At 38.0% G+C, this 25594-nt stretch overlaps 1 protein-coding gene across 1 annotated transcript; it reads right to left on the bottom strand.

The window, feature by feature from the left end:
• Positions 1-547: 547 nt before the first annotated feature.
• Positions 548-25594, bottom strand: ITM2B (integral membrane protein 2B). Its single transcript, XM_061434601.1, has 6 exons — positions 25239-25594; positions 5417-5545; positions 3707-3913; positions 2764-2874; positions 1913-2063; positions 548-804 (listed from the first exon to the last, which is right to left on the bottom strand). Exons 1-6 carry the CDS (start codon positions 25353-25355, stop codon positions 719-721), a joined length of 801 nt encoding a protein of 266 aa, XP_061290585.1. The 5' UTR covers positions 25356-25594; the 3' UTR covers positions 548-718.

Raw genomic sequence — 25594 nt, 5'->3', positions numbered from 1 at the left:
CTCAAGATATGAAGAACCAAATTACTCTTTGGTTTTATTATATGGGAAAAACAACACACAGTCCTTTAGTCAAACAACTTTGTGATATTTATATTCCATTGCACAGGTAGAGATTATACAAATTAGTAATACAAGTTATTTCCTTAAATTCCAAACAGTTTCTAAAATATCATTACACCAGATGCCTAGAATATTAAAACATCAAGGTGGAAATCATATTCTAAGTAGTTAAATATGACACTGAAAATATTACACATTTTAATTAGAGGAGAAAATTAAAATGTGTGCTAAAATGCTCTAACAAACTAAGTAGCAGGGCAACAGCTACAAGTAAGTCCCCGTGGTCCATTTTTACGTATGCATGTATGTGATTATTAGAGAACCTCTCTTCTTGAAAATGCATAATTAAAACAAAAAAATCTGGATACATGGATTAATGAAATTTAAACATTTCCTAATACCTAAGCTCTATGATGAAGTGTACTATTACCTATGACTTCATATAACTAATTCAAGAGAAAAGACACCACACTTGGAAAGAAAAAAAGATTTTTAAAGATAATGGTTTTAATTGAGTTAATGAGATGAAAAAATCGTGAAGCCCTATGTGCTACTTACATGAAAGAAGATTTTTTAAAAAATAATCACTGCACAAAATACAAAGGGTGGGGTTATGCTGTGGTATTAAATTTCTCTCCATTATGTTTTTCTTGACTGTTCAAGGGCAAATTAAAGTTTCCACGGCAAATCTGTTCTCAAAATGCCGAATCGTAACACAGACATCAGCTGAACGTTTCTGAATACCTGTTTGAAAAGAAAAGTTTTTAAAATTTCTGGTTCTTTGGTAATAAATATTCGTATTAATCTTCACAACTATTATTCAGACATATACAAATATTTTACTCTATCTGTAGTCCATTAACTTCTGTAGTTTGATTTAATATGGCAGAAAATAATTTCTGCTCTTTTCTAAACTAAGTATCTTTACAGAGGTTGATAACAGTAACAATGCCATACATACAAATTTGTGACCTTGAAGGTAACAGAAACATTCTATATCTTGATATGGTGGTGACCTGTTGAAATTCAGAACTACACACTAAAAAAGGGTGAATTTTATTATACGTAAAATTATGGCTTTAAAAAAATTATGAACCATGAAGTTCATTTCACAATGTAAGACGTCAAGCCTCAGGTTTCAGGTAACTCATCATCAAAGTATCATCAAACAGCAGATCAGAATCATCAAAAGTGCCAACAAAAAGCCAGGAATGCATTTAACCAGGTGCCACAATTTCAAAGAAATCACATCATAGTGTATCTGCGTGGCATGTCTTACTTTCTAAAGCTCCGTCACCTGTACTTTCATTGTATTTTTTGAATGATCTTGAAAAGAAATGAGGAGATAACATCATCACATGAGAAAACAAAGGTTAAGCGATTTGGCAAAGCTACCGTAGTTGTGTCAATGCTTTTAATTCTTCAGTCCAGTTCCTTTCTAAACCACCTGACTGGTTATCTTCAATGTGATCCAAAAGGCACACTCTGCTTAGAACCTGAGTGCACACCTGAGAGCTACTTTAGAGACTCTTTGGGTAAGCAGAGCTTGCATAGTGTGGCTGAACCAAAGTGGGAGGGTGGAAAGGCAGACAGGGGGACCATATGGAAAGTGAACTAATAGCACATCTAGGAAATGAATTTCACATTCACCTATGCTCTACATCTGAAAAGACGAGATTTAGAATTAAGATGATTCTTCAGCAATCTAGAAATATACAGTGTACAATATAGTTTTATTTCTTACTCATGGCCAATGTATTGGTAACAATGACAAGCTTACAACTAAATCTAACTTAACACAATGAAGTGAAACAAACTTTTCTGCCAACACTCTAACATTCAAAAGTATTACCTTTAATGGTTTCTCTGCGTTGCAGTTTATAAGTTTCCTTATCATGGCACAGTCGATAAATATAGAAACCCAGGTGATCAATGTTTTCAATGCGATCAGTGATGACCATGTGTTCATGAATCAGATATGACTGAGGCAAGTAGGTCCCAGCCTACATTTGGAAAAGAATTACATTACATGGATATCTCAAAACATACATTGAACAGACAAGGAAAACAAAATTTTTAGAGATTGTAATACAAAACAGAGATTGGCAAACTATTATCCACCATCTGTTTCTATACAGTTTAACTGGGGACTTCTCCGATGAGCCAGTGGTTAAGAATCTGCCTGCCAATGCAGGGGACACAGTTTGATCCCTGCTCTGGGAAGATTCCATATGCCATAGGAAAACGAGGCCCAAGAGCCATAACTACTGAAGCCCCCCAGAGCCCATGCTCTGCAACAAGAGAGAGCCTGCACACTGCAACAAAGACCCAAGTGCAGCCAAAAATACATAAATCAATAACTTTTTAAAAGTTTTATTGGCGTATAGTTGTGCCCATCTGTTTACATATTGTCTATGGTATCAAAATTGGATAGCTGCAACACTGACCTTATTTCTTTAAAGCCTACTATTTATTCTCTGGCCCTATGATGTAATTTAAGAAATCACATTTTAATTTCAATAAATAAAATATTAAAAGAGACAAGGGAAAAAAACCCCAAACCACCAGTCTCAGTTACTTGTCATAAGATGGTTATTAGCTATACTGTCATTAAGATAGGCTCCTATAGGGCTAATTTCTCAATAAGGAATTCCAAGATCCTATAACAGCATCAATAAGAAGAAGTATCTGAAAGTTTTATACCTTTATGTTAATAAGTAGCTCCAATAGGTTCTTGGGTGGCATGACAATGGAGGTGTTCAGAGGAATCACATAGCACTTATCCAGGTTAAGATCCAAATAGGCGGTAAGTTTCTGGGAAGAAAAAGATGATATTTTTGTTAGATTGATGTATAAATATTACAAATATACAAACAGGCAGCAACTGGATTTTTAAAAACAGTTTGTACCATTAAAATGGGTTGGCTTTACAATGTGTCAATCACTTGCATTTCAACAAATCAAGAATTTGGTAGGATAGGAATGGAAGTAGTAAGGGGAGAGGAAATTCTGCTACTAGTCAGTATTTACATACTGATCAGGTAATAACAAACTATTAAAACTAACTCCAATACCCTATCATCTGATTAAGAGACTTAGTCCCTGCACTTACAAACCATCATGCCCTCCAAGGCATCCATCTATTGTATATAAAAATTAACTTCTCTCTGATGCATCTAGAAACTATTGGCTAGTTACTACCATCCACCAGAGAACTGGATGAAACTGACTGAAATAAGTCAATTAAATGACTCTGTTCTTGTGGTTCAAATGAGAAACCATGATTGAGAAAGACTAACTCAACAGGATGGTTCTAAGGATTAAAATGAGTTAAACCAAAACATGTAAATATTTAGATTTCTAAAAGCAATTTAACAGCAGAGAAGGAACAGCATCTGGTGTGCATTAAGACAGACAAGGAAAGGGGAAGAAAAAGTAGGTTCCCTGAGGGTTGGCCTCAGACAAAGAGCCCATCAAATGTTGGAGTTTTTCTTGTAGGGCAGAAAAAACCCAAGGCCTTTTTAAAAACTTTCTTTTCAAACAGTAAACCGTAAATAGAATAAATTAGCCAATATTAAGATTAAAACTACAAAAGCATCCATCAAGGGACCTGCATTCTTTTTACAGTTCAGGGCACCTGGCTCACCTTGTTGAAGTCATGAACGATATTGGCAGGGTCACTATCTGCAAACTCTGGGACAGGCACGCTGATGAATTCAACCTCGTCTTCCTCAAAGATCTTGATATTTTCCTCAATGGTCTGGTAGCGAGAGGCTGGGGCGTCTGCAGAAGGCTCATTTAAGACGACATCATCTTTGATGTACTTTATTCCACAGTAGTAGACGTCATCTGGCTATAGAGAGTTTAAACACTATTTCAGCAATGCAGTGGGAGACAGGTTTTTAAATGTTAAGTATTACTTAAGCTGCCACCTTTATCTAAATAGCATTTTGCTTGCAAACTCCTACTTTTAGATGACAAGTCAGACAGTTTAATTACAAAGTGAACACATTCTTTAAGATCAGGTGTTGAAGTATTGTAAAAAAAAAAACAAAAACCAGTTTCAGAAGGAAAAAAGCAGTTGATTTCTCCTTTACTTTTTGTATTTGATTAAAAATAGACTATAAAAGCAATTATCCATCTGGTGACAAGTAAATTTTAAGAAACACACGCCTCTTTCTACCTGCAGACCTTAATTTTATAAAAGGAATATATTCAGAAACCAGGAATATTTTTCTTAAAGAATATACTTTTAATTTTGCTGTGATTCACTGATTACATGATTTTTCTCTTATTAGCCAAAAAAGGGATGGTTTTTCTGTCACTTCTACAGGCATACAGGTAGCTCTCATTTTTCCTTAAAATATACCACAATTAAATGGAAAATATCAGATTACAGCAAATCATTATAAAGATTTTTTTAATTAGGCATATATAATAAAGATTATGACTACATAACAAAAAGATAGATCAACAAATATCTCTTGACAGTGGAAGTGCAATGACTTTTTATGTCGAAAATACATTTCTTATAAAAAACTACATTAAGAAAGATGACTTGTATTTCACTAATGTCTATCACCATGCTATTATCTCAAACATACAGAAAATGAGCACAAAACTTATACATGCACTATAGAATGTTTCATTATTTTAATAAAATCTATTTGTCAACAGTTTCTCCAAATTCTGGTATACTAAATGAAATAAACCTACTGGATTTAATCCAGAGAAATAAGTCACAAAAGAGAAATCATCAATCTTAATAATTGTAATCAGAAGAAAAAAAACTATGTCTCAATCCACTGGGATTCCTATTCTATAATAAATTACAAACAACTTTCATCCTAAATTACATCAGCATTATTGCCAAAGTCCCAATTCTTACAATAACCCAATGGCTGAGAAAGAGGCAGAGAGAAATGCAACAAGTGTACTCTGGGCCCAGAAGCAAAAAAGCTACTGTGGGGAAGCCCAAAATGTCGATGCAATAAACTATAGTTTATCAACATGACATCTGAGGCGGGTATATTTATTCAATTGGCAACTGAAAAATCCTATAACTTAGCTATTAATTATGGTAGGAAAACTGAGGGTTAGTCAGTTTTGAAAAATCATCCAGCAATCTATATCTTTCAGTCAGCAGCATTTCAAAACAATGTTATTCTGCTTTTAATGACTGTCTACTAGGTTCAGCGAACTTATGCTCAGGGAATTTTTGAACATAACCAAAAACAGAACCACCACTCTGGCTAAAAGGCCACGGACAAAAAGCACAGGCTTAGAGTAAGTTTGGGCCAATCTTCTAGTACAGGTGACGGAAAGGCAGAAGTGTCCTTAGCATTCTCCCACTTACTTGAAATGCAAAGTATTTGTACAGGTACGCTCCCCCCAGAATGACACCTGCGAGCATAAACGCCAGTCCAAAGCACATGCACCAACACCAAGCTCTTCTTTGGCCAACCGGAACCACTTCATCTGGGTCCTGAAACGTGAAAGACTGAGGGTCAGTATCTTATCTCCAGTCAGAACCACAGAAATGTCAGGCCTGAAAGAAACCTTAAGAATTAACACTTTGTAAACAAAAATACAAAAGACCAAAGAAGTCTGATCACTACTCACAATTCACCAGGAATGATTCAGTGGTGGCACCGGGCCCCAGCATGATGCCTCCTGAGCTGAGACACCAGGCCCTTGGGAGAGTTTTCTTCTGACGTTCAGCATCCCACCTGCCACCCATACCTCTAGAGCAATCAGTAACATACTCAACAATTTCTACTTTCTGTGCATAATTTTTGTGGTTAAAATATCTTCTAATATTTAAAAATTCAGAAAAGGCTACAACTTTGTCATGCAAAATTATGGTGCTGAGTCATGTGTATCGGGCTTCTCCTATGGCTCAGTGGTAAAGAATCTGCCTGCCAATGCAGGAGATTCAGGTAGGTCCTTGGGTCGAGAAGGTCCCCTGGAGAAGGAGATGGCAACCCACTCCAGTATCCTTGCCTGGAAAACGTCATGGACAGAGGAGCCTGGCAGGCTATAGTCCATGGGGCCACAAAGAGTCATACGTGACCGAGCACGCATGCACGTCTTGTGTATTACAACTTCAGAGTATGTGAGGTTATTCGTAAAATTATATGTCAGCCTGCTGCAGGTAGTTAATATTTCACACTAGGTACAAAGCCATTCCTAACCAAACACAAGAAAAATTAACAGGAAAACTGGGACAGACCAAATAATATTAAACAGATTCTTTAAATAATCCGAATCTCAAAGAAGTAGGACAAATATATTCAGAAATAATTCCATTAATGCATTGCTCTACCCTAAAGAATCCCAGTTTAACAAAGTTTTTCACTTTAAAGATAGAAGCAGTAGAAAATTGAGGAAAGACTCAGTAGGAAAAACTTAATGATTAAGAGACATACAACTAGTATGCAATTGTTAGAATTCTGATTCCGACCCATTCAAGGAGGTAATTTAGCCCTGAAACATCACATCACCAAGGATCAGAATATGAACAGTCCTTAGATACACTTGCCTTCTAACTCAGTCCTTCCACCCTGCCACGTCAAAGTTGCAGCTAACTTATCTGTACCCAGGTTTATGTGCAAAGAGCTAACAAAAAAATGAGATTAGCTGCTGGTGTTATATAACAAGTGGCTCAAAAAACAGTACAGACAGCAAAAGAGAGGCTCCAATGGACTTGGAACCAACATAATAAAAGATGACCTAGTAAGTAGGATGTGTGTGCAGCCTCTCAAGTACTGTACATAACTCTGACCTTTACTTGGAAAACTCACTATTGGACGGGTTAAAGGACAAAGTAGACTTGACCCCACAATTACATAGATAAATAGGATATAACTTATAAGTTAGGAATGAAAACTGTATGAACGATGCTGGAGGGAATTCTCTGGTGGTCCAGTGATTGTGACTCCGAACTTTCAATGCCTTGGTCCGGGATCAATCCCTGGTTGGGGAACAGGGATCCTGCAAGTCACGTGGCACAGCCAAAACACAACAACACAACAAAAAAAACAACACTGGATATAGTTGAAGCAAGAGCTCAGAGAGGAAAGAATGAAAGCTAAAGCTACGTTTTCAATTCTAAGATGAGGAATCTTAACTTGCTATCACTCGGGAAAAGCCCAAGCCCATGTAACCCAGCCAACCAAGGACAATTTTAAGGCACCTGGGTTGGTTGAAGTTTAAACACTGTAGAAAAAATGTCTCTAATTCTAGGGATTAACTCAGATGCTGTGAGATCATCACACTTTGCTGTGGTAGGTGTACCTGTCAACAGACTGTATGTATACTTAGAGAGGACGACAAGTGCATTGCAAGAAGTAGTGTGTACCAGAGAATACACCTAAGGAATATATCAGGTCAGGTAAGACATCCCATCTGTGAACAGAATTCCATGGAGTCATCAGGCATTATGAAACCCGAATACCAAAGAACATACAGTGTTTTGCTTGAGCCCTTGTCTGACACCAATATCTAAGAAGACAGGAAACAGTTCCAAGGATAATTAATTTTAGGGTGGAGGCAGGGTGGGGAGATGCAAATGACAGATGGACAACAGTGAATTCTACATATTTGGTATCAGCTGCTGAGACCGTCAGATGTGTGTGTAACAGCCCCCTGTTTTGGCAGGCCCTCTTCAGTAGCAGCACTTCAAGGAGCAGCCAGAGAGCATGCGCAGACCCTCGTACAGGAATATGCAGTCCCAACTGTTAATCTGATGACAAGTTTCCAGGCCTTTTGCTCTATCATTTCTAACGAGTCAACAAGCAATATTTTCAAGACTAAATTATAAATGTCCACTATGGGCCAAGTGCTATGGGTATATAGCCACGGCCAAGAAAGAGAGCATTCAGGTCAGCCTGGAAAATCAATCTACAAAAAAGAACATAAATATGATACAAGCTCTAATAGGAGAAGGTAGAGAACACAGGAGGACTGATTTGGGAAAGACTTCTCAGGGGAGAAAATACTGGAGTGGAATGAAGGACAAATACTCATTAACGCAGAAGGTGGAGTTAAAGGGCATCATATGTAGGGCAAAGAATGAATAACCAGAACGCGCTACTTCTCCAGAGCCACCTGGGGTATGGCTAGAGTGCCCAACGTGGTGGCAACTGATGCAGAGATGAGAATGGACAAGTTACTGGGGCAGCTCACAAAGGTACTTTATGCAACATGCTATCTCTTGTTCATTCAAAAATCACATTTCAGGACTACGGCAATAAAAATTTAAATTTCCCCAAAGAATCTAACTTCTACAATCATTTATTTCTTAAAAGAGGTACCAGGTCTTCAAAGTCTAACTAATCTCTTGTTTTCTCTAAATTCCTGTAAGGTTAGTATGGTAGCACCAACCCAACCTTGGCATTTAGTTGGCACTCAGTAAGTAATTGATGAGTGGATAAAATTTAAAAGCTTTAAAACTTGGTTATTTTTTAATGACCCCCAAAGTTACATCCACAGCCAGCATGGTAATGAAAGGTGGGGGCAACATAAGAATTTATTAACCCACAAGAGACTGTGGCTCTTTAGCGAAGAATAGTAGCCCTAAGTGGGAGAAGGCAATGGCAACCCACTCCAGTGTTCTTGCCTGGAGAATCCCAGGGACGGCGGAGCCTGGTGGGCTGCCGTCTATGGGGTCGCACAGAGTCGGACACGACTGAAGCGACTTAGCAGTAGCAGCAGCAGTAGCCCTAAGTACTTAGCCCAGCTCAACATTAAGGGCCTGTTATTTGCAACGTGCTGTGCTACGTCCTGTGGGAAATTCAAATGTGATTAAGACATGGCTGAGACCTTAAGCAATTTACAGTTAAAATTAACAGTATGCATGACAGTTAAATGATGTTCCTTTATTACAGTCTTAGTCATGGAGAAGCGATGAAAATATACTCAAGATAGAAGAGTTTTTAACCTAAGTGACTTAAAAATGTATTTTAAATAACTAAATTTTAAAACTTGAAAGAGTAAGCTCAGAGGGAAAAAAAAGCCACATATAAGATTAAAGAAAAGCCCCATGACCATCTCAAAATACGTAGGAAATGCATTTGATAAACTCTCACTCCCATTCATAATAAAATCTTTTCAAACTAGAACAGTTGAAATTCATTAACATGAAAAAGGTTAATGATCAAAAATCTGTCCCAAACCTCGTATGTAACAGTTAAGCTTCAGAGTTAAACCATAACCTTTCAAGTCAGGAATATGAGGACGCTCACTAGAAATGATTCTTTTTGTTCCAACGCTGTACTAGAGATCCTTCGTAGCACAAAAATGACAGAACGTGGACAGAAAAGAAGATTAGGAAAAAGAATACAAAGCTGTCATTACATTAAGTGATATAACTGTCTCTGCAGAAAACCTGAGACAGCCACATTATTCAAACTAATTAGAGTTCAGCAAAATTGCTTTAGATCAGTAATTAAAAATCAACAGGTCAAAGATTTATACATAAATAGTCAGAGCATCACTATTCATAATAGCCCCAAAGCAGAAACAACAGAACTATCCACTAACTGACACATGGATAAATAAAGTGTGGTTTAATCACACTGAATCTCAAAAACATTAGTGTGAAAAAATTCCAACACAAAAGACTAGCTATGAAAAGGAAAAACTACAATGACAGAAAGCAGCTTAGTGGCTGTCAGGGTGAAAGGAAGATAGAAGAGCCCTGGGGAAATTTTTTAGGGTGATGGAAATGTTTCATATCATGAGTGGTGGTGGATATATGACTCTATACAATGACCATAATTTCAATCAAGTCATATACATAAAACAAGTGCATTTTACTGTCTGTAAAGTTGTTTCTTTTTCTTTTTGGCTGCTCTGGGTCTTCGTTGCTGTGCGTGGGTTTTCTCTACTTTTGGGGGACGGGCTTCTCGCTGCAGTGGCTTCTCCTGTTGCAGAGCATGGGCTCTAGGGTGCACAGGCTTAGCAGTTGAGGTGCACAGCCTTAGCTGCCCCTTGGCATAAGCAATCTTCCCAGACCAGGGATTGAATCTGTGTCCACCACACTGGCCGGTAGACTCACTAGTTCACCAAGGAAGTCCTACTGCCTGTAAAGTTTATTTCAATATGGGGAGTGAGAGAAAAAAATATCAACTGAGTTCCTATACTGTCGGCAATAAAAGAAAGTCTAACGACACCAGTGCTGGAGAAGTGTGGAATAATGGGAATTGAGAACTTTCACACAAAGACAGGAGCTGGTACAAATGCTTTGAATGACAATCTGGCAGGATCTAATACAATTAAAGGTATGTATATATCTTACAAGCCAGTAATTCCATTCCTAGCACTATAACCCTAAACACTTTTGCACACAGAAAGAGGCTCAATAATGATAACTGCAGAATGGTCATTAAGAAAAAAACTGGAAATAAATGTCCATCAAGTAAAAAATAAAGTATTACAGGTTCATACAATTAAAGTCTAAATGAAGCCAACTAGCACTGCTGACTTTGAGATTAATCTTAGAAACAGAATTCTGAACCCAAAAAAGTCAACTTGGATTAAAAAATGACACCACATACTCAACACTTAAAAAACATTTAAAAAAACATAAATGGTACTCTAAACTCTTCTTTTTTTTCTGGTATGTTTGGATTATTTCATAATTAACCACAACAGTAAGAAAAAGGAAAACCACTCATGAACAAGAACATCTTCACTGAGATCTGTAACTTCACTTGGCCTAATTTAAATAAGTAACAGACATTTCCTCCCCTGGTACTGCAATAAAACTGGTGCACCTTAAATTATGCTGATAAGGTAAAAGAACTCCCACAGGTGCTATACAATTATCATCTCATTAATCTTCCTAAAACCTCAAGTTTTATCCCAGTTTATAAATGAAGATGCTGAAGCACACGCTGGCCCAGAATCACCCTCGTCACCCTCCACAGTAGGAACAGAAAGAAACTGCTTCAAACGCATTAGCACTCTGACACTACTAATCTGGTTCAAATGAATCTTATCACCGTATTATAAAGTCAAATTATTTAACCAGTTATATCTTCAGCAAAATGAAGGATAAATTCAGTTCTGGTACTTCAATTAGTTAAGAATTAGGTCACCTCAATGAGTTCCCTAAGAGGCTTTAGTAAATGTGCTTCAATTATAAACTGATCTCAGACAAGATGCAAGGGTTTTCATATAATTTTTATTCTGTTCCATACTAACAACTCACTTCATGAGCCTTCTTTGCAGAATGAATGAGGAGACATTTTTTCAAAGCTCCCAGAAATATTACTTTGCATTATTAGAGCAAATGCAACAACAATGCTGTAAGAACCAGAATTACCAAAGAGGAAACTATCTCTCAGAGTTAAAAAATCATATTACAAAAAAGAAAAAGAACGTGATGGTGTAAAAACACTTTAATATAAATACTGACATTCAGGGGAAAAAAATACAATTTATTCAACTCAGAATAGCATCAGAAGTAGATTTAGTTTATTTCAAAATATGTACTTTTTAAAACACATTCAGTAATGTGGATAAACATGGGGATGCACAGTCTGGCTGCCCGGGGGTGTGCTGTTTAGCCTGTACACTTTTTTACAAAATATAGAATTAGCTGCCAACATTTTAAAAAATCTAGTAATTCAAATTTTCATAAATAAACTTCTCATCTATGTTCTACTTTTCTCAACTCCTCCTTCATCATTTTTCTTCCTCAGTTCAGTCGCTCAGTCGTGTCCGACTCTTTGTGACCCCATGAATCGCAGCACGCCAGGCCTCCCTGTCCATCACCAACTCCCGGAGTTCACTCAGACTCATGTCCATCGAGTCAGTGATGCCATCCAGCCATCTCATCCTCTGTCATCCCCTTCTCCTCCTGCCCCCAATCCCTCCCAGCATCAGAGTCTTTTCCAATGAGTCAACTCTTCGCATGAGGTGGCCAAAGTACTGGAGTTTCAGCTTTAGCATCATTCCTTCCAAAGATATTCCAGGGCTGATCTCCTTCAGAATGGACTGGTTGGATCTCCTTGCAGTCCAAGGGACTCTCAAGAGTCTTCTCCAACACCACAGTTCAAAACCATCAATTCTTTGGTGCTCAGCTTTCTTCACAGTCCAACTCTAACATCCATACACGACCACTGGAAAAACCACAGCCTTGACTAGATGGACCTTTGTTGGCAAAGTAATGTCTCTACTTTTGAATATGCTATCTAGGTTGGTCATAACTTTCCTTCCAAGGAGTAAGCGTCTTTTAATTTTATGGCTGCAGTCACCATCTGCAGTGATTTTGGAGACCAGAAAAGTCTGACACTGTTTCCACTGTTTCCCCATCTATTTCCCATGAAGTGATGGGACCAGATGCCATGATCTTCGTTTTCTGAGTGTTGAGCTTTAGCCAACTTTTTCACTCTCCACTTTCACTTTCATCAAGAGGCTTTTTAGTTCCTCTTCGCTTTCTGCATAAGGGTGGTGTCATCTGCATATCTGAGGTTATTGATATTTCTCCCGGCAATCCTGATTCCAGCTTCTGCTTCTTCCAGCCCAGCGTTTCTCATGATGTACTCTGCATAGAAGTTAAATAAACAGGGTGACAATATACAGCCTTGACGTACTCCTTTTCCTATTTGGAACCAGTCTGTTGTTCCATGTCCAGTTCTAACTGTTGCTTCCTGACCTGCAGACAGATTTCTCAAGAGGCAGGTCAGGTGGTGTGGTATTCCCATCTCGTTCAGAATTTTCCACAGTTTATTGTGATCCACACAGTCAAAGGCTTTGGCATAGTCAAGACCAAACATACTAAGTTCTTTTCCATAGTCACTTAGTTTTGAACTTCAATCTTCACTTCCATACCTATGACTAGGTATGTATGATTCCTTCTGAGTATCTAATTTTAAACCACTTCTCCACATAAAAGGATTTAGAGTTCTGGGTTGTAGAGGCTAGATTAATATGGTGAATAAAGCATCTTAATCCTTTAAATGACAGAACAGGTATTCTTTGGCAAAGAATAAATCCAAGCATGAATGGCATAAGCAAAAATGGTGACAGAGACGAGCCGGGTATTGGATAAGCTCAGAGAAAGCTATGGTCCAAGAACTGTGGGCATCAAAGATGTTCAAGATGACGCCCAGTTCTCAGGACAGGAACAATGAGAATGAAGGACAGCCACTCCCGGTATAATACCATCAGTATGAGGTTCTGGAAAAGGTAAATTATAGAAACAGAAAACTGGAACAGACTACAAAGTGATATGATCACACAACTGCATATCTTGGTCAAAATTAACAGAACTGTATAAAGCTCGACGGGCTGAAATTTTCAGTATGTAACTAATACTCCAATAAATCTGAATTCCTCTCCTTTCCCAGCTTATGAGGAGCAAGGAGAGGATTTTTTCCTAAGACCCCATAAATGAAAGATTGAAGGCAGCAGGAGAAGGGGATGGCAGAGGATGAGATGGTTGTATGGCATCACTGACTCGATGGACATGAGTTTGAACAAGCTCCAGGAGTTGGTGATGGACAGAGAAGCCTGGTGTGCTGCAGTCCATGGGGTCGCCAAGAGTCGGACACAACTGAGCGACAGAACTGAACAGCAAAGTACTGAAAAAGCCAACTGAAAAAGACATTACTAGAGAGGAAAAGAAAGTGACTTCCTATTCCAATAAGAATTAAAAATAAAAACCTGGGTCATCACTGAAGATCTATTTTTAAATATTTCCAAAATAATTTCCTAACTAGACCCTTCAAACCACTGAAGTAACACAGGCAATTGCTCCATCTGATTCCTATCATGTGGAACAGGAGTGTCATTCATTTGCCACTAGCACTTGTTCTAAAGTCACCTGGCTTCTACATTAGCTTTCTTTCCCCTCATGGAAGCATCAAAAAGACATGATCCAGCAACCTGTTCACCATTAACAGCATTAACTGGTTACCAACTATATTCCACTATATGTAAAACACAAAAATCTACGGCTAAGAAGCTAAAAAATCTATAAAGCCACCAAACATCTGTTTGCAGTTTCTGTTGCTTATTTAAATAAGTAAAACTGAATTTTATCTCCTCATTTGATTTTTCAAGTAAGCAAGACTGCTACTATCTCAACCATGTGAGAAAGTCCACATGAGAAATCTTATGTACGAGATGCAAAAAGGGAGCAGCTTTCCAAGTGATTGGCATTATATGGATAATAAGGTTATTGCATTATTTTACACTTGAGTAGGGAGAGATTTTTCAAAACAGAAACTAATCTAAAATTATAATGTCTACAAAACCAATTTCTCTTTAATGTCCTTTATTTATTAACAAATCCTGTGACACAAAGAGCAAAACAGGAATTAAAAAATTAACAATTTAAATCCACTGCATAACAATTTAACTACGTGAGAAATACGAAAATCTGAACCAAATTATTGGCATATGTAAAATTAGCACAGGCTGAGGTTAAACAAAAAAATAGGCCAGAGCTATAAAAAAGAAAAAGATCAGGCTGTAAATGCTTTTAGTGATGGATTGTCACTTGATCACTTTTTACATGATTAGGAGCAAGCAGAGTACCTGGTACATAGCAGAATATTAATATATGAATACCTTAAAATCTTCTATTCTTTTTTCTACTTATTTTAAAAGATGACCATTTCTATACAGCATTTATTCCATTTACACTGAAGAGAAGTGTAATATTTCATCAGGTTTTCAAATTCGTATTAGTGAGATATAAAGGTAGTGGGTAGTCAAAAGAAAAACCTAGACTAGCAGTAACAGACAGATGTTTGTAAACAACACTATTATATACAAATGACATTTACTGTTAGTAACAGTCTTTACTAGGGATAGACAAATTGGTCAAGACAGATTTCTTCTGCTACTGGTTGAATCATGAGTTCATACTGTTCTTAATGAGAGTATCAACCACCTTCCAAAGATTTTCAAATATGATAGGAATGCTCTACTCTATAATTCATCATAGAATTACGTGTCAAGATTAGAGGAGGGGGAAAGGAAACCTGTTCTGGACTCATTTTTGTATACATCTTTGATTTTAATGTCATTCAACAAGATAATTATACATTTGTATTCAAATATGAGTCATTCCATCTAAAATGCAGAATTTTTGACAAGAAAATTCCACGTATAGTCTTTTAAAAGCATAAAATAATTCAAAGGTGGAAAGCTATATCTTCCATCCAAGTTCAGAAATTCAGAAGTTATACAAAATGACTATTAGAAGAAAATAATTCCAGTCCTGAGGTCACAGATATTTGTATCTATATAGTGAATACACTGTAAAACGTGCTTTGCACCTACGCCTAGCACCAAACACACGTACAGTAATCAGCCAGCAGTCATGTGATTTCGCTCCCTTATCCCCCTACTCGCCTCACTCTTGGATCCAGGAGGGTTGTTTTCTCGTGAAAACAGATACAGATATTTAAGTAGGTTGTGATTAATTTGGTTTACATAGTTGGTCGGTCTCTCTGAGTTACACTAGGGGTTTTTTGAAGGTTGGGCATTCAGTAAATTTTAACTTCTTAGTATAAGGTCTGGTCATGCAACAGTGGCCTCTGACTGTGTGATCAGTATACTTCTTAGAAAGAAACGATCCTCTCTACAAGAGCCATGAGAGGTCCTTTAGTCCAATACGTCATTTTACAGATAAATATCCAACCAGAAATGACCGGAGTTTCTCCAGCTTTCCCCTATCATAAGAGGTTTACTCAATTGAGTCACACTCACAGGAAGCACCACGTGTTAACCGTTACAACAGTAGTGTTGTTGTCATTAACGTGCTGACGAAGTTAACAGAATTTTTCTCTATTACTCATCAAATTCACAAAGGATAGTAAGAAAAAGTATTTAAAGCATATGCACATGAAGGAAGAACAATGAAGGAAAATAACTCAGGCTCACTAGGATATAAACATTTCAGAGATGAAAAAGGCAAGATGTTATTACAAAAATGAAGCCAGTAAAGTTACAGAAATAAAGCCACAAAGCAAAAATCATGAAGTTGGCAGTGAGGGAGTTGTGTCTAAAATTACTCATGAAAAGACAATTTTGGAATATTAAAAAAGGAGACAAACAGATGCCTCTCTATAGGTTATCCTGTCAGACCTTAAATTGATGCTAATAAAAATGAACATGGTTTCCCATTATTATCTACTATTCCTATTGTTTTCTATTATTATCATTAAAATTCCATTTTCAATGTTAAATAAAACGATCTAGTAAGTCTTAAAGGTACAAAGACAGCTGAGTTGAAAGTCCTGTTATTGATTTCCAGTTAAACAGTCATCTTTACTTCCTCCTGAAAGCTCAACAGAGTGATAGTAAAGGGATAAACAAATAAACCATAAGCCAGAAAATGGAAATGACAGAAGATAAAGTATGTCAATAGAAATTTTAAAAGCTGAAAACGTAAGGGAAAAAAACCTCAAGCTTCCTGAGGAAAAGTAAAACCAAAGTGGTCATATTCAAAGAACCAGGAACCAGAATGGCATCAGACTAGAAGATAGAGCAACACCATTAAAAGCTGAAAGAAAATTACAGCTAACCTAGAATTTTATGCCCAGATAAATTATCAATTGAATGTAAAGACAGAATAAAGATTCTCAGACAGGCTTAAAAAAAAATTCATCTAAATGCTGTTTCTTGGATTTATAAAACTGAAGATCCAACAGAGGATGGAGGCAAAGGCAGAATAATTCGAGGATAATAATTACTCTCAGGACATCTGTGCAGCCACATACCTAGAGTACAACCATCTGGGTGGAAAGATTGAAGAATGACAAGTGAAATATCACCAAGAAAAATAGAAAACTTAGTAAATTATCTGATAAGTTTGTAGATATGAAAGTTTGTTATCTGAAAGTTTGTCAGAGACATTGAGGATGAACTAACAATACACAGAAAAGTAACCCTCTTTCGACTCAAGAAGCCAATTATCAAATTCAGGGAAAATAATGGCTTTGTACAAGAAAGGAAGTAGAAAAAGTTATACTACATTACTCTGATCTAAGTTTCACGTCAATTACAATAAAAGCATGGATCAGCAATTTAACCAAACATTACTATAACTATACCAGGAGAAGAGACTATGTATATACTATATAAACAAATAAAAAAGGCTAAATAGTCACTTTGTATTTAGGAAGGTAAATACCTACCTTTAGAAAGGTATTACCAGTAGGTAATACAAAAATTGCAAAAAACAAAAATGAAAACAAAAACCATGAAATAGCAAGTATTTAGAAGTTCTCCAAATGCGCTCTAGGGACAGACACCACAATGTGAGGGGGGTCCACAATGTCAAAACTAATTTCGTAATAAAAATAAGACTCCCCCCCAATTCTCATTCTCTGGACAGTGTACAGTGGAGTTTCCCAGAAGCTGAATGTGTGACACAGCACAGAAGCTAACTGGAGAATTCAGCTGTCTTCTATTAAGCCACTCCATAAAGGGTAAAAATTTAAAACGACATTGCTCTTACTGTTCTTAAAGTCTGTTGGTTATATGGAAATTTTTATTTATAAATGTTATTTTTGCTAACATGTTATAGGTTTTGTATTATTTTAAATCTATATTGTTTTAATTTTGAATACCGTTAATAAATATAACCAACATAAATCAAAAGCTCCTTGGGACCCTCAACAATTCTTAAGAATACAAAGGGGTCCTGAGACCAAAAAGTTTGAGAACCATTAATGTACAAAGTGGGTTCCCCAAAAAATGTGCGTTCTTCAGAGATAGGGCAGGACAGTTATTTGCATTTTAAAACTAAGTATTACTTTGGTTAAACCCCAAATTAAATTTATAAAATTATATAACGTTCTATTCTGTAATAAGAAATACTTCTATACAAAAATGGACATAGCTACTGAACGCTAAGGATTTTTATGTTGCAGGAATGACTCTCTGGTAGAGTATCTCAGGGGAGCAGGGTGTTATGCAACAATACTGCAATTTAACTGACATGTGAAGTAGGGATGAGCAATAACAGTAACACAAGAAGTAACATTCCAACAGAAGAATGAGGACGGGGGTAAAAATGGGACTTTTAACAGATGGGGATTTGGGGGAAAGTGCTAACATTTAATGAGTTTCTATGTACCAGGGACTGTTAATTCTACCACAAGAACACTGTTTAAGGTCAGTGCCATTATATTATTTTACCAGTGAGGGAACTGGGGCTTGGGAGGTTCTGGGACTTGCCCAAGTTATCAGATCCAGGTAGTAATATTAATCTTTGCCAGTAGGCTCTAACACTATCTGAAAACAGTGTTGAATTTGAGGTATTAGTCTATAAAAAACAGTATAAAATGAGTAACTGCCCTGCTTCATTAATTTTCTTCTACCTGGCTTCCCCTATGGCTGAGAGGGTAAAGAGTCCGCCTGCAATGCAGGAGACACAGGAGCCTCAGGTTCGATCCCCTGGAGGAAGGAGGAAAGGGCAACCCACTCCAGTACCCTTGCCTGGAAAACGCCATAGACAGAGGAGCCTGGCGGGCTACAGTACATGGGGTCGCAAAGAGCTGGACATGACTGAGCACTCAGGGACATCCACCCTGAAGTCTACTTCCAGAAATCTTGCAGTGGTGCCAAATAAAAGTTTGAATCATTAAAAAAAAAAACAAACTGTAGTAGTAATAACAGCATCTACTGAGTCATACACTGTTCCAGGTATTGTGATACACTTTTTACAAGTTATCTTATTCCCCAGTTAGCTGATGGAGGAAGACACAGAGAGATGTAGTAACTTCCCCAAAGTATTGCAGGAGATGGTAGAGACAGAATCTAAACCCTTCAAGTATAAACTGCATAGTCTGAGTTCTCAATAAGCAGACGGTGTGGCTTCCCAAGCGATACCCCTTTTTCGACTGTGAGGGAACTGGGGCAAATGGAAGAAATTGATTATTTCTCCCCAAACATCTAAAAATGTATTTTAAAAAAATCATTCTTAGCTCATGGGTTATACAAAAACAGGCAGTAGGCCATAATCTGCCAGTTCTGCTCTCCACTGTAAAGGAGACTGTAAAACGGTGGCCTGTGTCCGTCATCTGTGTCTCTGCATGAAATTCTTGTATGAATTAGTTGTTAATATTTAAAAATCAAGTTTTAAATGAAACTGATTCCAGCTTGCCTTTAAAACCTGGAGGATCAAGCAACATTGGATCCTTCACTTTTTAAATGAAAATGAAGAATAGTCTAAGTTGCTTAATATGCAAAAAAATGAAAAAAGAAAAAAGCTTGGCTTCACTAAAACATCTACTTGGGCCCAAGAGTATTGAATTTGCCAACTCTGCTTAACATGCCTAGTTTTTGCTCGAGCTAAAACTGATGGAATTGGGAAACTCTTCCTAGCATTAAAATGAAAGCAAGGTAAAATAAATTGAAGAGAAAGCTAGAAAATGAAAAATGAAAAAACTGCCATGGTATATACAGCAGAAATGAGATACTAGAGAGGCTGGTTGGAAAAAAAAATGAATTTTAAGAAATGCAGACCTAGGTTCCCGAGTGGCCTAGTGGTGAGGATTCCAGGCTTTCTTGCATGGCCAGGGTTCAAATCCTGGTTGGGAAAGCAAGATCCCACAAAACCCACACAGTGTCCTCCCACCCCCCCAAAAAACTGCAGACCTAGATGGACTGACCTTGAAAAGTCATTTTTCCAAGCATAAAGATGATTCTTCTTCTGGATGTTGCAGTATGTGACTGAATAATGCAACTTACCTTTTAGGTTTTTATATTACAAAATTTTAAACATCATAATCATAGTTAAAGCAGAGAAAACAATCCAAGATTAATTTTGGCGTTAAAAGTTAAAAACATCCAAGCATACAAAACTTCGTTAAACCTTCTTTTTTAAAATATGAAATTCAACTATGCCAAAAAAGGTTTATGCAAGTATTTCAGAATATGAAAGTACTAAACACCTCACACCCACTTAGCATGAATTTTGCAAACAAACTCCCTACATTTTTAAATTGAAAATGTTTAGGATTTATAAACTGTGCAAATTTAATTTCAACATTAATTTATCTTTTGACAAATATATCTTAGCTCTAGCTCATATAATTACTGCTAGAAACTTATCAATGTTAATATTATCATTTATCAATAAATATTGATAATTAAATGAAAGATTAGAATATCTATCATAAATACAAGAGTAATTTTGTCACTTTTAAAGAATTCTTCTGTATAAGTTTATGTTCATTTTACTTGATTTTCCCCCAAATGACAGAATTATAGAAATACTTCATTAAGTTATTAAGTTCTTTTTTTCCCTTTGATCAATTCAAGAATTCAAAAAAACTTCAATTGTTTACAATTTTGCTCAATTGTTGGTAACATAAAATAGGATTATTTAAAGCTATTAAGTATATGTATCATAAACACTGATTAAAAGGGAAAATCACAACTGAATGATTTTTAGTGATATTCTTAGGGTGTATCTGTAAAAAAATTTCTAATTTTCAACTTTCAGTTGTCTACCCTGTAAAATTTTCATTATTAAGCTGTGCAAAGGAAATAGGAAAGACAGGAAATAACTACACATAAGCTTCTTGAAAACATAACTCCAGTGTTATTGCTTTCTACAGCATTTTGACAAAAACCACCACATTCAGAAATTCAGCACTGTCAAATCCTTTATTTTTAACAGGCAGCAGCTATGGCCTGAAAAAGTCCTTTGATGGCAAAGTCCTTAACTCCTTTAGTTGAAGCTCTAATAAAAAGTGACAAGTTTACCAAAAAGTTTAAGAGGATGGATTCACTGATGTCATTTTGAAAAGACAAATTTTTTTCTGGCTCTTCCTCTGCTGACACTGTTTATCAAAACGAAAGAGTTCCTGAAGTTCTAGTTGTGCCATGAATTCAGAAAGCATTTTCCTTTGGGGGAGGGGGGGGGGAGCAGAAAATGCCTTTTAAACAGACATTCCAGGTATTTAGGTTAGAGTATGAAAGAACAAATAAGAAATAAAATGTCCCACCTTACATCAAGCTCTAGCAAAACACATTGAAAAATTTTAAGTTAAATTCTAAGTGAATTTAAATAGGCCTGTACCATGTGTTCCGAGAGATATTTCTGGTTAAAGTAATACTTCTATGCACCTAAATCTCTAATATGGCTGAGATGAATTCCAAAATGTCTTACAGGTTGATGATTTTGCCAAGGATAATATATTCGGTTCTATCTAGTCCGAAGAAGATTATGTTTAAGGTGACACTGGGAAGACCCCAAGCAGGGTCTTGGGGCAGTTTTCAGCTGCACAACATACAATTTTTCCACCCTCTGGAGCAGCAGCTGCCCATGAGGCATGTGGACACAAGAGATCCTGCCAAGGTCACTTGGTATGCACAGGGGCAATTAATTTATCTCCCAGCACTAAATCCTCACTTCAGATATCAATACCCTCATAAAGAACTAAAATGCAGCGACTGTAAAGTTTTTGCTGGTCAATGGTTTACCGACACTAAATTATACAACGGGGTAATGATATGCACTTTTGTTGAAGGGAAGCAAGCTCCCCATCCCTTCTCTAAAGACCAAAACATTTCAGTATATGGCGTCAGATTTTATGTTCCTCCTCCCCTCTACCTCCCCCCCAAACAAAAAATAAAATGAACACCAACATCACCAAAAAGCTAAATGACCAGTCCTGTTTTATGCAGAGAGAAATGCCAGAAAGTGAAAAGAATTAGGAGGGAGATAGCCGTTTTGTGATGGGTGACTCAGAACTTACTGGGTTAGTAGTCCTTCACTTAGGCTTCCCATCCTGCCCTTTCTTTCCCCTCCACAAGCATTTCACTTTTCCTTTTAAGGATGTCTACAACTACGATGCACTGCAGAGAAGGGGCAACATTATCAGCAAAACAATTTACAGGGATACCTAGGAAGAAAACTTGAGCTTCTTCAAGGCCTGATACTGGAAAAGGCATTTCATAATCAGGCATGACAACACGAGTTATTGACAGCTACTGTTCTACAGTGAGGTAACCCAAAATGAAAATTTAGCTTATTACATAATACCTCTAGCCATCTCCTTTCTCCGTGACCCACAGCTACTTAATAAGAGGAAGGCATGTAACAAGCTGAACAAGGGGAGGAAAAAAAGGAACAGTCTAGTTAGGGTGAGAGGGGAACTATTATTTTTCACAGTTAAAACAATCCGACTCCTGCCAAATATAATTATGTAATTCTTGCCATTTTCATAGAATTTTAAAACTGGAAGAGTCCTCTACAGACCATCTGGTCCCACCCTGTCATCTTATACATAAAGAACTCTTCAAAAAAAAAAAACCTTAAACCCAAGATCAAGCAGTTGTGTACTGACAAAACTGGGACTTCTGACTCAGGACATTAAGTATTTTCTTTGATATTTACACGTATATAACAATGTGTCAAAGTTCAAAGTAAAAACACAAAAGTTCATGAATGAATTGCTGCCTCTCACATAAAACATTCATAATTTCAAATTCACCTCTATTACATAAAACCTAGGGGGAAATGTAGAGAAAGAATAATAAACAGCAAGCTAGTTGAGACAATATAACCCACAGATGTGGCTGCTGGGATTAATAGCTACTGAAAAGACAAATCTAAAAGATAGGACAATGCAACAGCTTCCAGAGAAAAGAGCTAAAGAAATGGCCAAAGACAGGAGCAGTGTAAAAGTACTGGAATGTGAGTTACATAAGCCAGCCGACTGGAGGGATCAGAATTCTTTACTGCAGAAGGTCTGAAGAATCTGCATTTTTAAACCAGAATCCCAGGTGATACCAGGTGATCCTTAAGGGGACATCTGGAGAAACAATGGTCTTCAGGACACTGTGGTCTGGGAGAGTTAAAGATACTCAAAATTCTTGTTTAGGAGTTCTCGCTCATAACTAGCTAAACCGGATCCTCTAGACCAACCAGGCAAGGAAATGCCCCAGGCAAACACAGGAAGGCTGATTCTGTGCAAAATTCGGAGAGTCAAACTCAGTGGTCATGATACCGTCACCCGAAGGAGTCAGAGAACATTATGTAATCACTGTCCCAGCTCTAAGAGACCGTCTGCAAATGCCTGTTACTAAGTAAGGTTTGCTTTTACTGTTAAGTGACTGACGAGTTATAATGATTCTCCTTCTAATGTACAGCAATATTCTGTCACTCACTTAAGAGGTCTTTGAGTTCACAGCTCGAAAAAGTATTAGTCATTTTATATCTGCCAGTTCATCCATGACTGCTGTGTGGTTATAAAGGAAGACAGGCCCTCACAGCTTAGTTCCAGTATTTTTCTTTGGATATGGGGATCTGAGAAAACAGAGCTAGGAATGGTTACTTTTTTTTTTTTTTAACTGCTGCTATGACCACAATATTTGAATATGGTGAAATTGTGAGAATCTGAAAACACAGTCACCGTTTCAGAAATGACAATAAATGGCCAAAATCAGATTTACAGCTACCCAGCAAATTATTTCTGATTTTTTCAAATCTCCTTCACAACAGGAACACGGAAAAGCTATCTGAAGTGACATCATTGGATCCTTTCTTCCTCTCTTTTTTAATGAGAGGAATTGTATTTGTTCATAGGATTTTTAAAAAGATATGTAATAGGATTAAAATCTACCTAATCTCTATATATGTATTTCAGTCTGTTATGATGGGGTTCTTGAATATCAATCTTATTTAGGTACAATGAATGTTAGACAAATACAGAGCTCTGATAATAATTTGCTGCTGGAATTATCCTCTGTGGATTCCAAACATTTTCTCTAAAACGTTGACTCTTTGCAATGGATTCAGGCAAACAATACCAATACCAAAACGCTTAATCCTTTTAGGGAATCTGTTCACTTCCTATTTCAAGGCAAGACAGTCATTTAAAAATCAACTCCTGACATTTGTGTTTTTAACTAGAACATTTTCAAAAACCCAGTACAGGCACGTGCAGATTAACACTGTATTTTCAAACATTTTTCACACTGCGTTTCCCAGTAGTAGTAATATATTAAAAAACAGTCCTTATATCTGCCCAAGTTACTGGGTTTTTTAAAGTTAAAACTAAGTTTACCCTACTTATAGCAGGTCTTGAAAAATGCTAACAAAAAAATAAAAAGTTACGATCATAAATAATTCTACAACTAATTTGTATAGGATTAAATTTTTGCAGCCTGAAGAAGATCTGGTAGAAAGGTTGTGAACCTTTCCTGTTTATTCAACTTCTGAGACAATTACAATCACATCCTAAATGAGTATTACTGTAGCACGATAACAGTTCCTCTCCGGATTTTTGCTTAGGGCTAAAGGGGGGATTTTGTAAAATAAAGAAAAGTTGTTGAAGGGACGGAGGACAATTTTAAAAGGGATGAAGGACAATTTTGAAAGAGACGCAGAACAAGTTTGTTTAGTTTCACTTAGCTTAAGGGGTTCTCGTAAAGTTGCTGATATAATTTAAAAGTGAACTGTCGGTTTTACACTAACATTCAGATAGCTATCAGTAACCTTTACTGGGAATATTTCAGTTACAAAGTGAACAGCCAGAACCTATTCTGAGCAGACCATCACCTTGCCTTCTCCCCTCGCCCGCTTCCTCCCTCTCCAGACCCCAAGGCGAAGTTCACCTGCCGCTACCAAAAGGCCGTGGAAAAAGAGAAGGTTAAACGAAAAAAAAAAAAAAAACGCTTTTAAAATTAAGAGGCTTACAGGAGCCGGACTTAGTCCCAATGCAGTTCAGCCTGGAAACGAAAGTAAGGAAGCAACTGCGGTTTAGGCTTGTAATGATGTCAGCCATCTTAGGGACATTATTTATACTGGGAGGACGTGCCAAACTCTTGTTGTTGTTTTGTCGTTTTGCATGTCGCCGCTGGTCTCCAGGCGGAACGAACCCCGGCCCGGACCCACGCACATTCCTCGACTGCACCAAGCACCGTGCACTCGGCCCGGTTCTCCAATCCTCCCGCCCTGGAGGCCCCCAAGCCCTCGATCGCGCGCCGGGCACCGCTTTCTGCACACGCACTTTCTTACAAAGAAGCTGCGCCGGACAAGAACGGAGAGCAACCCGAGAAAAGGGAGCGCTCGGCCCTCTCCGGGACCCCCGTCCCGCGCGCGCCCCGCGCTGTCCCGGGGCGCACAGCCGCCCTGGCCCCGCGCAGCTCTCCCGGGGCCCCAGCGGGCCCACTTCCCAGAGCCCCGGCCCTCGGACCTTGCAGTCCACGGCAACGGCGTCCGGAGGAATGATGAGCGCCTCCTCGCCGCTCTTGGACTCGTCCTTCTTGGCCTCCTTCTGGGCCAGAGCCGAGTTGAACGTCACCTTCACCATGGCGCGGCCTGGGGCGCCCTCGGAGGGCGGTGGCGGCGGGCTCGGGGCACGGGCTGCGGGCTCCTGGCGGCGGCGGCAGCCTCCTCGGCAGGGCTCCGAGCGCGGCTAAGCGGTGGCGGAGGTGGACCGGCAGCTGCGCGGTGGCCGAGGCGGCGACTGCGGCACCAGTCCTACAGCCTCGCAGCTCGGGGGCGAGGGCGGAGACGGCTCGCTCCCCGCCGGGGGCGGGCCGATCGATG

This window comes from Bos javanicus, chromosome 12, assembly GCF_032452875.1.
Source record: "Bos javanicus breed banteng chromosome 12, ARS-OSU_banteng_1.0, whole genome shotgun sequence".
Lineage (NCBI taxonomy): Eukaryota > Metazoa > Chordata > Mammalia > Artiodactyla > Bovidae > Bos > Bos javanicus.
This window is presented reverse-complemented; position numbering and strand designations above follow the sequence as displayed.